The 19,708-nt window shown below is 54.4% G+C and overlaps 1 protein-coding gene across 4 annotated transcripts in view; it reads left to right on the top strand.

Moving 5' to 3' along the window:
- Window positions 1–19,708, top strand: part of GTF3C1 (general transcription factor IIIC subunit 1) — a 2,559,884-nt gene that overhangs the window by 2,041,995 nt on the left and 498,181 nt on the right. For all 4 annotated transcript variants that reach the window (XM_078662887.1, XM_078662886.1, XM_078662885.1 and 1 more), the window contains exon 27: window positions 6,144–6,256. In XM_078662887.1, coding sequence (XP_078519013.1) covers window positions 6,144–6,256 — 113 coding nt within the window. The remainder of the gene's footprint in view (window positions 1–6,143; window positions 6,257–19,708) is intronic.

A 19,708-nucleotide genomic window follows, 5' to 3' on the forward strand; every position in this document is an offset into this window, starting at 1 on the left:
CACCGGAACCTGCACACACTTCACCTTCATGCATGGAAATTAAACAGTTGCAGTTCAGTTCTTTTGATCTTCCTCCCTAGATGTGTGACATCATCTTGGCATTCCAGCGTCCCTCAACAAAAACTGGATACTCCTGCGGTTGGGAGAAGATTGTGGATTGGTGCTCCTGTCGCAACGTTGATCCACTTTCTGCCTCCTTGTTTAAGGTGCTGTTGATTGTGCCGTTAGCCCAGCAAGGGCTTGTCATAGGCTCCGATCAAGGTTATCTTTCCGACATCTCTGCTTTTTTTGTGGTTGCCCGATCAGCGCCCACTATTCAAGTCCCCTGTTGTGGCATGTTTTCTTAAGTGCTTGCAACATTTGTTCCCTCCTATCCTTTTTGTAATGTCCCAATTGGACATTAGTCTCGTCTTGATGTTCCTTATGTGCCCCCCATTCGAGCCCATGCACAGCTGTCCTTTGCGGCTTCTGACATACAAGATTGTGTTCTTGATGGCCCATACAATGGCCAGGTGAGTCAATGAGCTTCAGGCTCTTTCAGGTAATACTCTATACACCAACTTCTACCTAAACTGGTTCTTCAGACTTTTATCACCTTACTGCCCAAAGTGGGCACTACATTTCACGTCGACAAAGCATCACGTCGCCCACATTTTTCTCTCTGCATCATGCTTCCAGGGAAGAGTAGAGGCTACATAGTCTTGACCCAAAAGAGATGTCTATTATTACTTTGGTAGCACCAAAGAATACTGTGTGGACTATTCGCTCTTCATTCTGTTTGCTGGAGCGAAAAAAGGCAAGGGTGTGCAGAAAGAAGCCACCTCTCGATGTATCGTACATGCGTAACAAAAATGTCACACACACAATTAAGTGGCTAGGAAAATGTGTGGAGAACCCACCACTAGGCCTTGTCTACTTTGAGTAGCGCCTGACCCGGCCCTGCCCGCCTACCTTGTTGTTGGGATCTGAAAGAAACACGTAGTGATAGATTCCTTACCTTAGAATTACCCTCAGGCGTCAGACTGAATCCGGAAAGTTTTCGTCAGCAGTACCCCTGTTCGTTGGTAGGCGTTGTTGTGCGGCTCCACGTGCGTCGTTGTCGGCGTCGAGATGACGTCGCTGGAGCTACTTGGATGCGCCCACGCGCGCTGATGTCAGTTCTTTCTCTTTCCTTGCCAGCAAGCGCAGATCCGAGAAGAGCAAGTACACCACAATCACTTTTTGACTGAGTTTTTTTCGAGGCCTTTTGTCTCGTTTTCTTGAGTTGATCGACTTCTGGTGCTTAGGCATGCCTGGCTTTAAGAACTGTGGGTACTGTCGCCGCATGATGTCGGTACACGCACCCCGTGTGTCTCTACTGCCTGGGGCGCGATCGCGACTCCAAGTCATGCCCCGGCTTCCGGGCCATGGCACTGAAGACTTTGCGGGAGCAGTCCCGAAAGTTGCTGGAAGTCCGGCAGTCGGCACCACGCTGCTCCAGGTCCCGGTCCAGTGGGAGGTCGAGGGACCGGTCGCAGAGCCGTCACCATCGTTCCTCTGGATCTAAGTCTTCGCACTCTGGGTCCGGTAAGTCGAAGCATTCCAAAATGAAGTTGAAGAAGCGTTGTCGCTCCTCGACTTCCCCTCACCCTTTGCGGCTGAGGGTGCGTTTGGTGCCACACCCGCGGTTCCGGCGGAGCCTGCAACGTTATTCCTACTAAAGTACGCTACACTACACATGTGAGTTACAATGTTTAAAAAAATTAACAATAACAAAATATATATTGCTAGGTAAAATTTATTCAATACAATACCATTGTGTACATATATCATAAAAACATTTCATTAAAAATATATCATTGTGGAAAAACAGTTGTTGACGCAGCGTTTCGGTATTTGGTTAACACCTTCTTCAGGACGGTTTTTCTAGATAGTGAAAAACATACAATGAATATCTTCTTTAACAAAGCAACCATACTTTTTTTATTCCATGTGATAAAACATATCAAGTATTTAACATGACAACCAGCACAATTTAAACAGTTATCAATACATATGACATATACCTAGTTCTACACACAGCAAATTCTCTACAAGGAATAGTCTACTGTCTCACATCAGGAGGTTACATACATATAACCTACATACCTAGATATGTCAGAGGTGAGGATACAATGCACTATATCTCCCACTTCTGATGCATAAAATCGTAGGAATTAAAACCACGAGATGAGAGGCAAATGATGACCTTCTCAGTGGATTCAATGTTTGGTGGGAAGAGAAATGTAAATTACATCTACTAATTGCACTAAATTCATTTGTTGCAATTTCTTGTTTCAAGTATTATCCCCTGTCCCTGATTGGACCAAAAGGGGACCTCCCTCTCTTTCTCTAATTCGCCTTTTTGGCCATAAGGCAGATAGTGTGTTGGAGCGCTTCAAGCATTCCCAGGCTACGGCCAAGTCCTTGGGCCTGTCGGCTGCGCGCCCTCCTCCTCATTTTGCTTTTCGTTCCTTTCGTGGCCACGGAAGGCGCACCCTACAGCGTTCGCAGAGCCACAGACCACAGCAGCAACAACCTCAGCGTGGTCGCGGACGTGGGAACCGCCGAGGCGGTTCAGGGGGCCAGCGCCAGTGGGTGGACGAATACACCATCATCTGCACCGTTGGCGCAACATCACTTCGGACAAGTGGTTGCTGCAAATTGTCCGAAGTGGCTTCTCCCTCCCCTTCGAGACCACCCCTCCAACCAGGCCACCTCAGTACCACCACATGTCAGGGGATCACTTACCGCTTCTCCAGCAAGAAGTTACGACCCTCTTGGCCAAGGGGGTTATCAAGCACGTTCCGACACCAGAAATAGGTTTTGGTTGTTATTCCTACTACTTTCTGGTTCCAAAGAAGGACAAGGGCCTGCGTCCTATCTTAGACCTTCGGTACGTCAATTGCTTCCTCCGAAAGGAGAAGTTCAAGATGCTCACACTTGCTCAGGTCTTGTCTGCCCTAAACTCGCAAGACTGGATGGTGGCGTTGGACTTGCAGGACGCCTATTTCTATATTCCCATCCTGCCTGCCCACAGGCGCTAACTGTGATTCATGGTAGGCCACAAGCATTATCAGTACACCGTGCTCCCCTTTGGCCTTACCAGCGCCCCTCGGGTGTTCACGAAAGTGATCGCGGTGGTCGCAGCTCATCTGCGCAGATCAGGGGTTTCAGTCTTGCCCTATCTCGACGACTGGCTGTTGAAGGCGGGCTCGTCCCTGGCAGTTGTCTCCCACCTCCAGACTACGGCCGACCTCCTGCATTTTCTGGGGTTCTCCATCAACGTGCCGAAGTCGCATCTGATTCACTCACAGAACCTTCTTTTCATCTGAGCTGTTGGACTCTGCACAGTTTTGGGTTTATCCTCCCGAGCAGCGAGTCCGGGACAATCAGGCTATGATTCCAATCTTTCAGACTTTGTCCTGGGTTTCGGTCATGATTATCCCTTCGACTACTGGGTCTGATGGCCTCCTGCATCCTGCTGGTGGATCATGCCAGATGGCATATGCGGGCTCTGCAGTGGGACTTGAAGTTCCAGTGGGCACAGCACCAGGGCAACCTGTCCGATCACGTCCAGATCTCGGAGGGCACTGCACGGCAATTGCAGTTGTGGCTCACGAATCGCGATTGGGTCAATGGCAGATCCTTCTCCCTTCCCCAACCGGAACATACAGTTGTTACGGACGCATCCCTTCTGGGATGGGGCGGCCACATGGGGGAGGCGGAGATCAGAGGCCTCTCTTCTCCGGCGGAGTCCAAGCTCCATATCAACCTTCTGGAGCTTCGGGCGATCCGACTTGCACTGAAGGCATCCCTTCCTTCTGTCATGGGGAGAGTAGGGCAGGTGTTCAACAACACCACCACCTCCATGTGGTACTGCAACAAACAGGGTGGTTGGGGTCGTGGACCCTTTGCCAAGAGGCTCTGCGCCTCTGGACTTGGCTGGAACATCAGGGCATGTCCCTGGTGGTTCAACACCTGTCAGGTTCTCTAAACGCCGGGGCGGACAAACTCAGCCGCCAGTGCATGATGGATCACGAATGGCGTCTGAACTCGGACGTGGTGCAAGGTCTCATCAATGGAGAGAGCCTTGGTTATATCTATTCGCCACCAAGGAGAACGCGCAATGTCATCACTTCTGCCCGTTGGAATTTCCAAGGCTGCAGTCGCTCGGTGACGCTTTTCGTCGCGAGTGGAGTTGCGGTCTGTTGTACCCCTTTCCGCCTATACCACTTCTGCCCAGAGTGCTGAAGAAGATCAGGCACGACCGGGCCCAAGTCATCCTTGTGGCTCCGGACTGGGCTCGAAGAGTATGGTTTTCGGAGCTACTCAGTATGAGCATCGATCCCCCGATCTGTCTGCCTCTTCGGGAGGATCTTCTGTCGCAGCAGCAGGGGACGGTCCTCCACCCAAACCAGTCCAGTCTCCACCTCCTTACGTGGAGATTGAGCGGCGGCAGTTGACGTCGTTTGACCTGCCTCCCGAAGTCTGTAATGTTATCTTGGCATCCCTCCACTAAGACTGTATACGCCTGCAGGTGGAATACGTTTGTGGCATGGTGCACAGCAAAGGCTGTGGATCCCCTTTCTGCCCCTCTTTCAGAGGTTCTTATTTTTCTTCTCTCTTTGGCCCAGCAGGGCTCTGTTCTGGGCACTATCAAGGGCTTCCTCTCGGCTATTTCTGCCTTTTTAAGGCTTGCAGATCAGCCTTCCCTTTTCAAGTCCCCTGTTGTAAATAGATTCTTGAAAGGCATCATGCACATATTTCCTCCTGTTCCTTTTGTGATGCCTCAGTGGGAATTGAATCTAGTTCTTACTTTTCTGATGTGTGCCCCCTTTGAGGCACTTCACAATTGCCCTGTTCGTCTCCTCACTCTAAAGACTGCTTTCCTGGTCGCCATCACCTCTGTCAGAAGGGAGAGTGAGCTCCAGGCTCTCTTCTAAGCCTCCTTTTCTCTCTGTCCATCCGGACAAAGTTGTTCTAAGGACTTGTCCTTCTTTTCTTACAAAGGTTGTCACTGCCTTTCACATTGGGCAGACCATTACTTTGCCCACCTTCTTTCCGCCTCTGCATCCCTCAAAAGAGGAAGAGAGGCTCCACCGTCTGGACCCAAAACGTGCGCTCTCTTTCTATCTGGACCGCACACAACCGTTCCGGGTGGATGACCAGCTCTTTGTTGGCTACGTGGGCGCCAAGAAAGGTCGGGCTGTGCACAAGCGGACCATCTCTCAGTAGGTCGTTCTGTGCATAAAGGTTTGTTACTCCTTGGCTAAAAAGGAGCCTCCGTGGGGTTGCGCGCCCACTCTACCAGTGCGACGGCTGCCACTACCGCTCTGGGACGGGGAGTTACCTTGCAGGACATCTTTCAGGCAGCTACGTGGGCCTCGCTACACACGTTTACCAAGCACTACTGCCTGGAGAGCAACGTCTGGAGAGACAACTTCTTTGGCTGTTCTGTTCTCCAGGACTTTATGGTATGATCTTGGTTCCCAGACCCAGCACTGGGGTTGGTATTGCTCGGATATCTATTCTAAGGTAAGGAATCTATCACTATGTGTTTCTTTTAGATGCACAAGTTACTTACCTTTGGTAATGATATATCTGTAAGAAACATTACTAGTGATAGATTCCTTTCCGCCCCACCCATTCTACCCGTTCTGCAAACTGATTTCTAGGGTTAAGATCATCCCTTTCAGGGCACTAGTTTCAATGCACCAGTGGTCAGTATCTTGTATGGCTCTGCCTTCCTGGCGCGGAAAGTCGTGTACTGTACTGATGTCAGCGCGCGTGGGCGGCGCCTAAGTAACGTCCGCGCTGTCATCTCGGTGACCACAATGCAAACGACGGACACAGATCCTCACGACGCCACCTACCAACGCACAGGGGTACAGCTGACAAAAACTTTCCAGATCCAGTCTGACCCATGGGGGTAATTCTAAGGTCAGGAATCTATCACTACTAATGTTTCGTACAGATATATCATTACCGAAGGTAAGTGACTTGTTCTTTAATTCCTCTAAAAAGCGATTGAGTAGTACCCATGGGTCTCGGACGCTATCGGATAATGCCATTTGTTCATCAGTTTTTCAAACCTAGTTTTCTTTTATTTATGTTCTTTAAAGGTCTGTGCAGAAGAGTTTAGAGAATTTGTTGAAAAGCTGAAGGAAAAGTTGAGCTCAACTATCGGAAATCTTCAAATTGAGGTTCCAGACACATTACAAGAGCTATTTAAAAGGTTAGTACATTTTAAGATGCATGCAATAAATCATTTCTACGAACGTTTCTACAGAAGTAAACATTTTGCTTTTTAGTTTTCTATCTAGAATCATATTGCAAGGACTTCTTTATTCTTTTCAATTGTATTTGTTACTTGAATTCTGAATCGCTAAAAAATGTAGGCCACTAATAGTTACCAGATTTACCCTCATACTGTGTATGACAGGGCACTTCTCCAGGGCCTTTGAGGTTTGAGGGCATTGATGCAATCCTTGTGACACGTATTGCTGCTGTCTTCAGGAACATATTAACCATGTACTACCGAAAGCTCATTGAATTACCAAGTATCTCCTCTGTAGACGTAGGCTTGCAGAGTGCAGTGGTCATGTTGTAATGTCAAGGTTTACCCTTGGAGGGTTTTGTTGAGTAGTACGTTAAGGTCAGTTAGCGTATTTATTAATTGTTGTCAGTATAATATCCAAGCAATGTTTCATCATAAAAGCCAGGAATTATGGTAGAAATATATGGTTAAATTCTGAAATAAGTTTTCTGGTATTCAAATCAACCCTACTGGAGGCAAAGCTAGGATGCGCCCAAGATGAATGCCTCCTGCTGAAGCTCCGTTAGATGCCACAATGGTTAGCCCGATTGCTGCAGTAAAGAAACAACGAGGAGAGGCAGGATCAGTGACACAAAAAATGCGAGAGAAATTGATGGAAATAAGGAGACGCCCCTGGGAGCGTGCGAAGCCATGTAAGAAGCCCCACACCTACGTCTTATGTCAGCCCTGGAGTCCTGGTTGCTCGCATTAGCTGGAAATGGACGCCTTACTCTTGGGCCCTCTCTGCGACTTTGTGATGGTGTTTCCATACAGTGCTGCCTGAGTTAGGACACACTGGCAAGCTTGTAATTGACGGTACAAAAGGTGGTGGTAATGGACGGAGCATCTGAACCAATCAAACACTCACACCCAGTCAAAAGATCTGGGTTTAATCCATCACCGTTCTTTAGCCCACTCCGACACCCCAGTTCAGACATGGCTATATGCAAATCAGTCTGACCCTGTGCCTCATGGGAACAGTCCAGGCCGAACTGCCAAGCCATGCCTTCCCTGGACCGGAAACAAGCTTCCGAGGACCGGTTTCTGGCATTACAGCCGTCTTCAGCCCGGCTTGCTTGAATCCAGTGGCAAAGTGAGCAAGGGACTCACGTCTGAGCATACCCTGCCACACTTATGGCGGCCAAAAGCGGTACAAAAGGGGGTGGTAATGGACGGAGCATCTGAACCAATCAAACACTCACACCCAGTCAAAAGATCTGGGTTTAATCCATCACCGTTCTTTAGCCCACTCTGCCACCCCAGTTCACACATGGCTATATGCAAATCAGTCTGACCCTGTGCCTCATGGGAACAGTCCAGCCCGAACTGCCAAGCCATGCCTTCCCTGGACCGGAAACAAGCTTCAGAGGACCGGTTTCTGGCATTACAGCCGTCTTCAGCCCGGCTTGCTTGAATCCAGTGGCAAAGTGAGCAAGGGACTCACGTCTGAGCATACCCTGCCACACTTATGGCGGCCAAAAGCGGTACAAAAGGGGGTGGTAATGGACGGAGCATCTGAACCAATCAAACACTCACACCCAGTCAAAAGATCTGGGTTTAATCCATCACCGCTCTTTAGCCCACTCTGCCACCCCAGTTCAGACATGGCTATATGCAAATCAGTCTGACCCTGTGCCTCATGGGAACAGTCCAGCCCGAACTGCCAAGCCATGCCTTCCCTGGACCGGAAACAAGCTTCCGAGGACCGGTTTCTGGCATTACAGCTGTCTTCAGCCCGGCTTGCTTGAATCCAGTGGCAAAGTGAGCAAGGGACTCCGGTCTGAGCATACCCTGCCACACTTATGGCGGCCAAAAGCGGTACAAAAGGGGGTGGTAATGGACGGAGCATCTGAACCAATCAAACACTCACACCCAGTCAAAAGATCTGGGTTTAATCCATCACCGTTCTTTAGCCCACTCTGCCACCCCAGTTCAGACATGGCTATATGCAAATCAGTCTGACCCTGTGCCTCATGGGAACAGTCCAGCCCGAACTGCCAAGCCATGCCTTCCCTGGACCGGAAACAAGCTTCCGAGGACCAGTTTCTGGCATTACAGCCGTCTTCAGCCCGGCTTGCTTGAATCCAGTGGCAAAGTGAGCAAGGGACTCACGTCTGAGCATACCCTGCCACACCACCCCCTTTTGTACCGCTTTTGGCCGCCATAAGTGTGGAGATGGCCTGAAGGCCTGCATGGATTTTGGGAGGGAAGGACAGTGCCATACAAGTGTTTGGTAAATATGTCTGTTAGTTGGTAGATGGACACTGTTTCTGTTTAATCCTGGGCAAAATTTTCAGAAATCTCAGACTATACACAATTGGTGAAATTAAACATATACCTGGTCAGGTTGTGTTTGCGACTCGGCCTGGGCCCCAATTTTTGATAACACCACAGGCTAGTTCTGACCAGAATTGATGGCAGTTAATGTATCTGAAAGAGACACGTTAGTGATAGATTCCTTACCTTAGAATATCCCCAGGCGTCAGACTGGATCTGGAAACTTTTGCGTAGCAGTACCCTTGCGCGTCGGTAGGCGTAGTCTGCGGCTCCGCGTCCGTTGTCGGCGGCGCCGGGATGATGTCGTCGGAGTACTTAGACGCCGCGCTCGCGCGCTGACGTCAGTTCTTCTTTTTTCCGTGCCAGCATGCGCAGATCCGGAAAAAGTGGTACCCTTAGTCAATTTTTGACTACCTTTTTTTTGGATCCTTTTTGATAATTTTCCGAAGTCTCTCGACTCCGACGGTGCGGGTAGGGATGCCCGGGTTCAAACCCTGCGTCGACTGCAACCGACTGATGTCGGTTACCGACCCCCATCGCCAGTGCCTTCACTGTCTGGGCCCTGACCACGACGTCAAGTCCTGCTCCGATTGCCGGGCCCTGACGTCCAAAGCTAGACTCGAGCTCCGGCAGTAGGCCCCGGTCCGCGAGGAGGTCAAGGGACCGGTCGCGGGGTCGGAGTCATCATAGCCCCGGGAGTCGTCACCAGTCTTCGGGCTCGAAGTCCTCAGGTTAGAGGCACAAGAAGTCGAAGAGGCGTCATTGCTCTTCCGACTCCCCCTGACGCTCGCGCGACGCGGCCGGGGGTTCGGGCGGCACCGCTCCGCCGGAGCCGCAGGCGTCGCGGCCTGCTCCACACCCGCAGGTCCCTGGGCAGGACGCGAAGCCAGAGGAGAACGAGGCCTTCGGGCCCAGCGGTCCCGACTGTGTCTCCACGCGGGCCGGGTGCTTCGGCCCCGGCGGCGACTCCGGTCCCGACGCCGCAGGGTCCCTCTTGTTCCAGACCCGGGTCGTCGCCGGTCGACCTTACGACCTCGCCGGCCCCCAGGGTGTCGCCCCCGGCGCCGTCCGAGGACGACGCTGTCCCTAGTCCTACCCACTAATCGGGTCTGGCGGCGCCGCTCGGCGCAGCATTTAACACCAATGGGAGATTTCTATTTCTACGACCTGGCCCCATCCTTCGCACCTGAATGCCAGGCGATGGGTGACGAGGGGGATTGGGACGGGTCCGAGGACCCTCTGGCACGTGAGTGCCAGTTTTCTCAGGACTGGACAGGTGAGCTTGGGGAGGCCAATGGTCTGGACACTTCGCCCGACACTGGTTTTCTCTCCTTTCCTACCGTGGCTACGGAGGAGGGGGCTGCCTATAGTGTGGTGCTGACACGGGCTGCCAAGGCCTTGGGCCTTGAGCTCCCCGTCGCGGCTGTGAGGACTAACCTCTTCACTGAGGTCCTTAAGCCGCAGGCAAGCTCGGCCGAGCCTCTGCTGCCGTTTAATGAGGCCTTGTCGGACGTTCTTCTGGGCAGTTGGTCCAAGCCCGCTACAGGTCCGCCTGTAGACAGGAACGTGGCCAGGCGCCACCGCCCGGCTCCGGGCGACCCTTGCTTCCTGTCCACCCTCCCCACTCCCGAGAGTCTGGTCATCCAGGCCTCAAACTCCCAGACCGCAATCCCGGAGGCTCCCCCCGATCGGGAATCCAAGAGGTATGAGCAATACGGAAAGAAGGTATTCTCCTCCCTGAGTTTGGGATTGCGGTCAGTCAACACCGCATGCCTCTTGGGCCGTTACACCCACTCTCTGTGGGTCACAGTCGCGGACGTGCTGCCACAATGCCCGGAGGAGGTCCGGACTAAACTCACCCAAGCCCTTGCGGAGAGTCGAGATGCAGTGCGGTATTCCATCCGGTGTGGGCTGGATACCACGGACTCAATGGGCAGAGCGATGGCAACGACGGTGGCGATTCGTCGCCACACCTGGTTGAGGTCCGCCAACTTTCCGGCTGATGTCTAAAACACCATTATGGACATGCCGTTTGATGGCCGTCGCCTCTTTGGCGACAAGGCAGACCATGCGCTTGACCGCTTTAAGGACTCCAGGGCTACGGCCAAGTCCTTGGGCCTCTCGGCCCCGCGCCAGCAATCGGCTGCCTTTCGCCCCTTTCGTGGCCAAGGAAGGGGCGCCCTCACACGTCCTGCCAGCCACGGGCCGCAGACTTCCATCCAGCGCGGTGGCGGGCGTGAAAACCGCCGTGGCGGCGGTCGGGGACAGCGGCGAGGCCAGTCCACACCTGCCCCTGCAGCATCCGCCTCAAAACTTCCTAGTCCGTGCTCTCAGGCCCATGTGACGCCAGTGGGGGGCAGGGTCCGCCATCACCACCACCACTGGCACACTGTCCCTTCGGACAGGTGGGTGCTGCAAATCGTCCGAAGGGGCTACTCCCTCCCCTTCGAGGCGTCCCCTCCAGCCATGCCACCTCAATACCACCGCGTGTCGGGGGATCACTTGAAACTTCTGCAAGAGGAAGTTCCGGCCCTCTTGGCCAAGGGGGCCATCGAGCGCGTTCCTGGGCCAGAAGTAGGGTGTGCTTGTTACTCCCACTACTTTCTGGTACCCAAGAAGGGCAAAGGGGGCCTAATCCCTATCTTGGACCTACGGAACGTCAACGGCTTCCTCCGGAAGGAGAAGTTCAATATGCTGACTTTGGCTCAGGTCTTAGCTGCCCTAGACCCAGGAGACTGGATGGTAGCGTTGGACTTGCAGGACGCCTATTTCTTCATGCCTGTCCTGCCGGCCCACCAGCGTTACCTGTGGTTCACGGTAGGCCACGAGCACTTTCAGTTTACCGTGCTCCTCTTCAGCATTACCAGCGTCCCACGGGTGTTCACGAAAGTGATGGCGGTGGTCGCAGCTCATCTGCGCAGGTTAGGGGTGTCAGTGTTCCCCTATCTTGACGACTGGTTGTTGAAGGCGGGCTCGCCCCAGGCAGTCGTCAGCCACCTCCAGTCTACGGCCGACCTCCTGCACCTGCTGTGGTTCTCCATCAATGTGCCGAAATCACACCTGTGCCCCTCTCAGAAGCTCCTCTTCATCGGCGCGGTGCTAGACTCGGCGCAGTTTTGGGTTTATCCTACCGAACAGCGGGTTGGGGATATTCAGGCTCTGATTCCGATCTTTCAGCCTTTATCCAGAGTCTCGTCAGGTTGAAGCTGCGGCTTCTGGGGCTGATTGTCTCCTGCATCCTTCTGGTGCATCACGCCAGGTGGCGGATGCGGGCTCTGCAGTGGGTCCTGAAGTTTCAGTGGGCCCAGCATCAGGGCAACTTGTCCGACCATGTCTTGCTCTCGGAGGGCACTGCAAGACAGTTGCAGTGGTGGCTTACGGACCGCGATTAAGTCAGCGGCAGATCCCTCTCCCTTCCCCAACCGGAGCACGTAGTAGTGACAGACGCATCCCTCCTGGGCTGGGGGGGGCCACATGGGAGAGGCGGAGATCAGAGGCCTCTGGTCTCCGGCGGAGTCCCGGCTCCACATCAACCTTCTGGAGCTGCGGGCAATCCGACTTGCACTGAAAGCATTCATCCCCTCTGTCCGGGGGAGTGTAGTGCAGGTGTTCTCGGACAACACCACCGCCAAGTGGTACTCCAACAAACAGGGCGGGGTGGGGTCGTGGACCCTATGCCAGTAGGCTCTACGTCTCTGGCAATGGCTGGAACATCAGGGCGTGACCCTGGTGGTTCAACACCTGGCAGGTTTCCCTGAACGCCAGGGCAGACTAACTCAGCCGTCGGTGCATGATGGATCACGAATGGCGTCTGAACTCAGACATGGCGCAAGGTCTCTTTCAGCAGTGGGGAGAGCCTTGGTTAGATATATTCGCCACAGAAGAGAACGCGCAATGTCATCAGTTATGCGCGTTGGAATTTCCAAGGCGACACTCGCTCGGAGACGCTTTTCGTCGCGAGTGGAGCTGCGGTCTGTTGTAGGCCTTTCTACCTATACCACTTCTGCCCAGAGTGCTGAAGAAGATCAGGCGCGGCCGGGCCCAAGTCATCCTCGTGGCTCCGGACTGGGCACGAAGATACTGGTATCCCGAGCTACTCAGCATGTCAAGTCGATCCCCCGATTCGTCTGCCTCTTCAGGAGGACCTTCTGTCGCAGCAGCAGGGGACGGTCCTCCACCCGAACCTGTCCAGCCTCCACCTCCATGCGTGGAGATTGAGCGGCGACAGTTGAGGCCATTTGACTTGCCTCCTGAAGTCTGCGATGTGATTCTGGCAGCCAGACGTCCCTCCACAAAATCGGTATACGCCTGCAGGTGGAACACATTTTTGGCATGGTGAGCAACGGCTGTGGATCCACTCTCTTCCCCCCTTTCTGAGGTTCTCCTCTTTCTTCTTTCTCTTGCCCAGCAGGGCTCTGCCCTGGGCACTCTTAAGGGCTACCTCTCTGCCATTTCTGCCTTCTTAAGTATCCCTGATCAGCCCTCTCTTTTCAAGTCCCCAATTGTAAATAGGTGCTTGAACTGCATCACTCATATGTTTCCCCCTGTTCCTTTCGTGATGCCTCAGTGGGAGTTGAATCTTGGTCTGACTTATCTGATGTGCGCTCCCTTCGAGCCACTTCCTAACTGTCCTCTTCGTCTTCTCACTCTTAAGACTGCATTCATGGTTGCCATCACCTCTGCCAGGAGAGTGAGTGAGCTCCAGGATCTTTCTTCACAACCTCCTTTCCTTTCTGTCCATCCGGACAAAGTTGTGTTGTGGACGCGACCCTCTTTCTTGCCCAAGGTAGTCACAGCCTTCCACATCGGGCAGTCCATCACCTTGCCCACCTTCTTTCTGCCTCCGCATCCCTCGAAAGAGGAAGAGACGCTCCACCGTCTGGACCCAAAATGTGCGCTCTCATACTATCTGGATCGCACACGCCAGTTCCAAGTGGATGACCAACTCTTTGTTGGTTACGTAGGTGCTAAAAAGGGTGCTAAAAAGGGACGGGCGGTGCACAAACGGACCATTTCTCGATGGGTTGTTTTGTGCATCAAGGCTTGTTATTCACTGGCTAAAAAGGAGCCTCCTGCGGGGCTGCGTGCCCATTCCACTCGGGCCACGGCTGCTACTACTGCCCTGGGTCGGGGAGTCCCCTTGCAGGACATCTGTCAGGCAGCTACGTGGGCCTCGCTGCACACGTTCGCAAGACACTACTGCCTGGACAGCCAAGTCTGGAGAGATGGCTATTACGGCCGTTCCCTTCTCCAGGACTTTCTGGTGTGATTATTGGTTCGCAGACCCACCACCGGGGTTGGTATTGCTGGGGTATCTTTTCTAAGGTAAGGAATCTAATACTAACCTGTTTCTTTCAGATGCACAAGTTACTTACCTTCGGTAACAATATATCTGTAAGAAACAGTAGTTAGTATTAGATTCCTTACCGCCCCACCCATCCTCCCCGTTCTGCGAACCGATATCTAGGGTTAAGGTCATCCCTTTTCAGGGCCCTAGTTTCAATGGCACCAGTGTTGGTTTTTAACATGGCTCTGCGTTTCTAGCGCGGAAAAGCTGTGTCTAAGAACTGACGTCAGCACGCGAGGCGGCGTCTAAGTACTCCGACGATGTCATCGCGGCGCCCACGACGCCGAGGACGGACGCGACGACGCCTACCGACGCGCAAGGGTACTGCTGCGCAAAAATTTCCGGATCCAGTCTGACGCCTGGGGATATTCTAAGGTAAGGAATCTTTACTAACTACTGTTTCTTACAGATATATCGTTACCGAAGGTAAGTAACTTGTTCATTAGTAAATCATGGCTTCACTGCTGCATGATGTATAACTCAAATATCAGCATTAATTGTTATTTTGTTTCATTAAATCACCCATTTTTCTTCAGACATCAGGTTGAGTTCTGAATGGGTATATATTTTTGTCTTGAATACACACTTTTCAATTTTGATATGCATATATGAATTCAGCCAAGCAAAAGTTGCTAATTTAGTAGGCAGGACTGAACACAGGAACGCTCCTTACAGGTAACTGAAGAGCTACCAGTAGAGTGCTAGCCATTTATTTATTTATTTATTATAGAGTTTTGTATAGCGCGAACAAGACCCTTAGGTATCAGAGCGCTTCACATTACATGAGGTAGGTATATATCCCATTGTGCCTTGTATTTTGCACTATTATAGACTATTTTTTTGAAGAAGTATCGATCCTGGACGGTGGTTGGTTGGGGAGGTTGTCAGCTGCACTTTTGAGCTCTCTTTCAAGCATGTTGGCTTATCGGTGAAAAATGTCGAGAATTCTTCACAGCTTAGTTGCGTTTTTGTAGTCTCTTGGGCAGCTTTGGCCAGCTTATTGGATTGTTGCTTTAAGATTTCGAATAGTTTCCGTGGTCTGTATCTGAAAGAAACAGGTTAGTATTAGATTCCTTACCTTAGAATATCCCCAGGCGTCAGTCTGGATCCGGAAACTTTTGCGTAGCAGTACCCCTGCGCGTCGGTAGGCGTCGTCTGCAGGCGTCCCCTGCGGGTCCGCGTCCGTCGTCGGCGTCGTGCGCCGTGATGACGTCGCTGGAGTATATAGACGCCGCCTCCGCGTGATGACGTCAGTTCTTCTTTTTTCCGCGCCAGTTAGCGCAGATCCGAAGAGCAGTACTCCGGTCTTTTGACCAAAGTTTTTTGTTTAACTCTAACTCTTAAGGTGCCGGTAGGATGCCCGTTTTTAAGAACTGTGACGGGTGTGATCGCACGATGTCGGTCACCGACCACCATCGACTCTGCCTCCGGTGCCTGGGCGCGGACCACGACGTGGAGTCCTGCGTCGACTGCCGGGCCTTGACGAGTAAGGCTAGACGTGAGCGGTCCCGCAAGCTACTCGAGCTCCGGGTGTCGGCCCCGCGTCGAGAGCCGTCCCGGTCCGGCCGGAGGTCGAGGGAGCGGTCGCGGAGCCACCACGAGCGCTCCGGAAGTCGTCACCATTCCTCTGGTTCCTCAGGTAAGAAACACAAGAAGTCGGGGCGTCGTCATCGCACCCCTGACTCCACCCCCCCCCCCGGACGCTCGCGCGATGCGGCAGGGGGTTCGGGTAGCCCCAGCCCCGCGTGGGTCGCCGATGCTGCCTGCTCCATACCCGTCGGTCCCTGGGCAAGGCGCGTCGCGCGAGGAGGTAGAGGAGTTCCTCATGGCCATGAGGGCGCTGTCTCCTCCGGCGGGGCCTACGGCGCCTGCGGGCCCGGTGGTCCCGTCCGGGGGCCCGAGCGGTTCGGGTGCTCCTGCTCCGACGCCGTCGGGTGCTCCGGCCCCGACGCCGCTGGGTCCTTCAGGGTCGACGTCGGCTGGTCCGCCGGCATCTCCGGCGCCGATTCCTTCGGGGCAACCCATGGTGCCGCCTCCGCGCGGCGCCGCGACTCCGTCGCCGGCTCCGGCCGGCGTCGGGGCTCCGGCGCCGGCTCAGGGCGGCGCCACCCCCATTCCCTCTCCTACTCCGGACGCGGAGTCGGACCGGCGTCGCCCGACGCCGATGGGGAGCATTGGCCCCGAGGAGCCGGTCTACATCGTTGACTCAGAATATGGTGAGGATGTAGATTATGTAGAGGGTTGGGAGGGGTCTGAGGACCCTCTGTCACGCGAGTGTCAGTACGACGTGGACTGGACAGGTGACTTGGGTGAGGCCAGTGGTCTGGACGATTCTCCTAACCCTGGTTTTGTCTCGCCTCCTACTGTGGCTTCGGAGGCTGGGGCTGCTTATTCAGTGGTGTTGATGAGGGCTGCCAAGGCTTTACGCCTTGAGCTCTCCGTCGCAAAAGTGAGGCCTAACATCCTCACCGAGGTCTTCAAACCGCAGTCATGCCCACAGGAGCCTCTGCTGCCGTTCAATGAAGCCTTGACGGACGTTCTTTTGGGCACGTGGTCCAGGCCCGCTTCAGGTTCACCTGTTGATAGGAACGTGGCCAGACGCCACCGTCCGTGTCCGGACGACCCTAAGTTCCTGTCCACCCATCCCACCCCTGAGAGTCTGGTGATCCAGGCCTCGACTTCCCAAACCGCATTCCCGTCGGCCCCGCCCGACCGGGAATCAAAGAGGTACGACCAGTATGGAAAGAAGGTCTTCTCGTCCCTGAGTCTAGGACTGCGGTCTTGCGACACCGCATGCCTCTTGGGCCGCTACACCCACTCTCTGTGGGATATGGTCGCGGACTGTCTGCCGCAATGCCCGCAGGAGGTGCGGGACAAGCTCGGCCAGGCTCTGATTGAAGGCCGAGACGCGGCGAGATATTCCATCAGGTGTGGTCTTGATACGACCGACTCGCTGGGCAGAGCGATGTCCACGACGGTGGCGATTCGTCGCCACGCCTGGCTGAGATCCGCCAACTTTTCGGCAGATGTCCAAAATACTTTGATGGACATGCCGTTCGATGGCAGTCGCCTGTTTGGCGACAAAGCGGACCACGCGCTTGAGCGCTTCAAGGACTCCAGGGTCACGGCCAAGTCCTTGGGTCTTTCGACCCAGCGCCAGCAAACGGGTTCGTTTCGCTCCTTTCGTGTCCAAGGAAGGGGCGGTCCCACACGTGCTGCCAGCCACGCACCGCAGAACGCTTCTCAACGCGGTGGCGGACGTGGATTCCGCCGTGGAGGCGGTCGGGGACAACGGCGAGGTCAGGCCACACCTCCCCCGCAGCATCAGCCTCCAAATCCTCCTAGTCCGAGCTTTCAGGCCCATGTGACGCCAGTGGGTGGCAGGGTTCGCCATCACCACTCCCGCTGGCGCACTATCACATCGGACAGGTGGGTGCTGCAGCTTGTCCGAAGGGGCTACTCCCTCCCCTTCGAGACCACTCCTCCAGCCATGCCACCGCAGAACCACCGTGTGTCGGGGGACCACTTGACACTTCTGCAGGAGGAAGTTACGGCCCTCTTGGCCAAGGGGGCCATCGAGCGCGTTCCTGGGCCAGAAGTAGGGTGTGGTTGCTATTCCCACTACTTTCTGGTACCCAAGAAGGACAAGGGGGGCCTGCGTCCTATCTTGGATCTACGGAACGTCAACGGCTTCCTCCGGAAGGAGAAGTTCAAGATGTTGACTTTGGCTCAGGTCTTGGCTGCTCTAGACCCGCAAGACTGGATGGTGGCGTTGGACTTGCAGGATGCGTCTTTTCACATCCCCGTCCTGCCGGCCCACCGGCGTTACCTGCGGTTCACGGTAGGCCACGAGCACTTTCAGTTTATCGTGCTCCCATTCGGCCTTACCAGCGCCCCACGGGTGTTCACGAAAGTGATGGCGGTGGTCGCAGCTCGTCTGCGCCGGTTAGGGGTTTCAGTCTTCCCCTACCTCGACGACTGGTTGTTGAAGGCGGGCTCGCCCCAGACAGTCGTCCACCACCTTCAGATGACGGCAGACCTCCTGCACGAGCTGGGGTTTTCCATCAATGTGCCGAAATCACACCTGTGTGCCTCTCAAAAGCTCCTTTTCATCGGAGCGGTTCTCGACTCGGCGCAGTTTCGGGTTTATCCTCCGGAACGGCGGGTCCGGGATATTCAGGCTCTGATTCCCATCTTTCAGCCGTTATCCCGGGTTTCAGTCAGGTTGACGCTGCGGCTTCTGGGGCTGATGGCCTCCTGCATCCTTCTGGTGCATCACGCCAGGTGGCGGATGCGGGCTCTGCAGTGGGACCTGAAGTTTCAGTGGGCCCAGCATCACGGCAACCTGTCCGACCATGTCCTGATCTCGGAGGGCACTGCGAGACAGTTGCAGTGGTGGCTTACGGACCGCGATTGGGTCAGAGGCAGATCCCTCTCCCTTCCCCAACCGGAGCACGTGGTTTTGACGGACGCGTCCCTCCAGGGCTGGGGAGGCCACTTGGGAGAGGCGGAGATCAGAGGCATCTGGTCTCCGGCGGAGTCCCGGATCCATATCAAAATGTTGGAGCTGCGGGCGATTTCGCCTAGCACTGAAGGCATTCCTCCCCTTTGTCAACGGGAGTGTAGTGCAGGTGTTCACGGACAACACCACCGCCATGTGGTACTGCAACAAGCAGGGCGGAGTGGGGTCGTGGACCCTTTGCCAGGAGGCCCTGCCTCTCTGGCAATGTCTGGAACGTCAGGGCGTGACTCTGACGGTTCAACACCTAGCAGGTTCTCTGAACGCCAGGGCGGACAAACTCAGCCGTCGGTGCTCGGTGGATCACGAATGGCGTCTGAACTCGGACGTGGCGAAAGGTCTCTTTCTGCAATGGGGAGAGCCTTGGTTAGATCTATTCGCCACAGAAGAGAACGCGCAATGTCATCAGTTCTGCGCGTTGGAGTTTCCAAGACGGCACTCGCACGGCGACGCCTTTCGGCGCGAGTGGAGCTGCGGTCTGTTGTACGCCTTTCCGCCTATACCACTTCTGCCCAGAGTGCTGAAGAAGATCAGGCGCGACCGGGCCCAAGTTATCCTTGTGGCTCCGGACTGGGCTCGAAGGTACTGGTATCCCGAGCTACTCAGCATGTCATTCGGTCCCTCGATCCGCCTGCCCCTTCGGGAGGACCTTCTGTCGCAGCAGCAGGGGACGGTCCTCCACCCGAACCTGTCCAGTCTCCACCTCCATGCGTGGAGATTGAGCGGCGACAGTTGAGGCCATTTGACTTGCCTCCTGAAGTCTGTGATGTGATTCTGGCAGCCAGGCGTCCCTCCACAAAGTCGGTATACGCCTGCCGGTGGAACAGATTTGTGGCATGGTGCACAGCAAAGGCTCTGGATCCCCTTTCTGCCCCTCTCTCCGAGGTTCTCCTCTTTCTTCTCTCTCTTGCCCAGCAGGGCTCTGCTCTGGGCACTATCAAGGGCTACCTTTCTGCCCTTTCCGCCTTCTTACGGCTACCTGATCAGCCATCTTTGTTCAAGTCCCCTATTGTAACGAGATTCTTGAAGGGCATCACGCACATGTATCCACCTGTTCCGTTCGTGATGCCTCAGTGGGACTTGAACCTGGTTCTGACTTTCTTGATGTGCGCTCCCTTTGAGCCGCTTCATTCCTGTCCTCTCCGTCTTCTGACTTTAAAGACGGCCTTCCTGGTTGCCATCACCTCTGCCAGGAGAGTGAGTGAGCTCCAGGCTCTTTCTGTAAAAC

The sequence above is a fragment of the Lissotriton helveticus genome, chromosome 10, assembly GCF_964261635.1.
Source record: "Lissotriton helveticus chromosome 10, aLisHel1.1, whole genome shotgun sequence".
Classification (NCBI taxonomy): domain Eukaryota; kingdom Metazoa; phylum Chordata; class Amphibia; order Caudata; family Salamandridae; genus Lissotriton; species Lissotriton helveticus.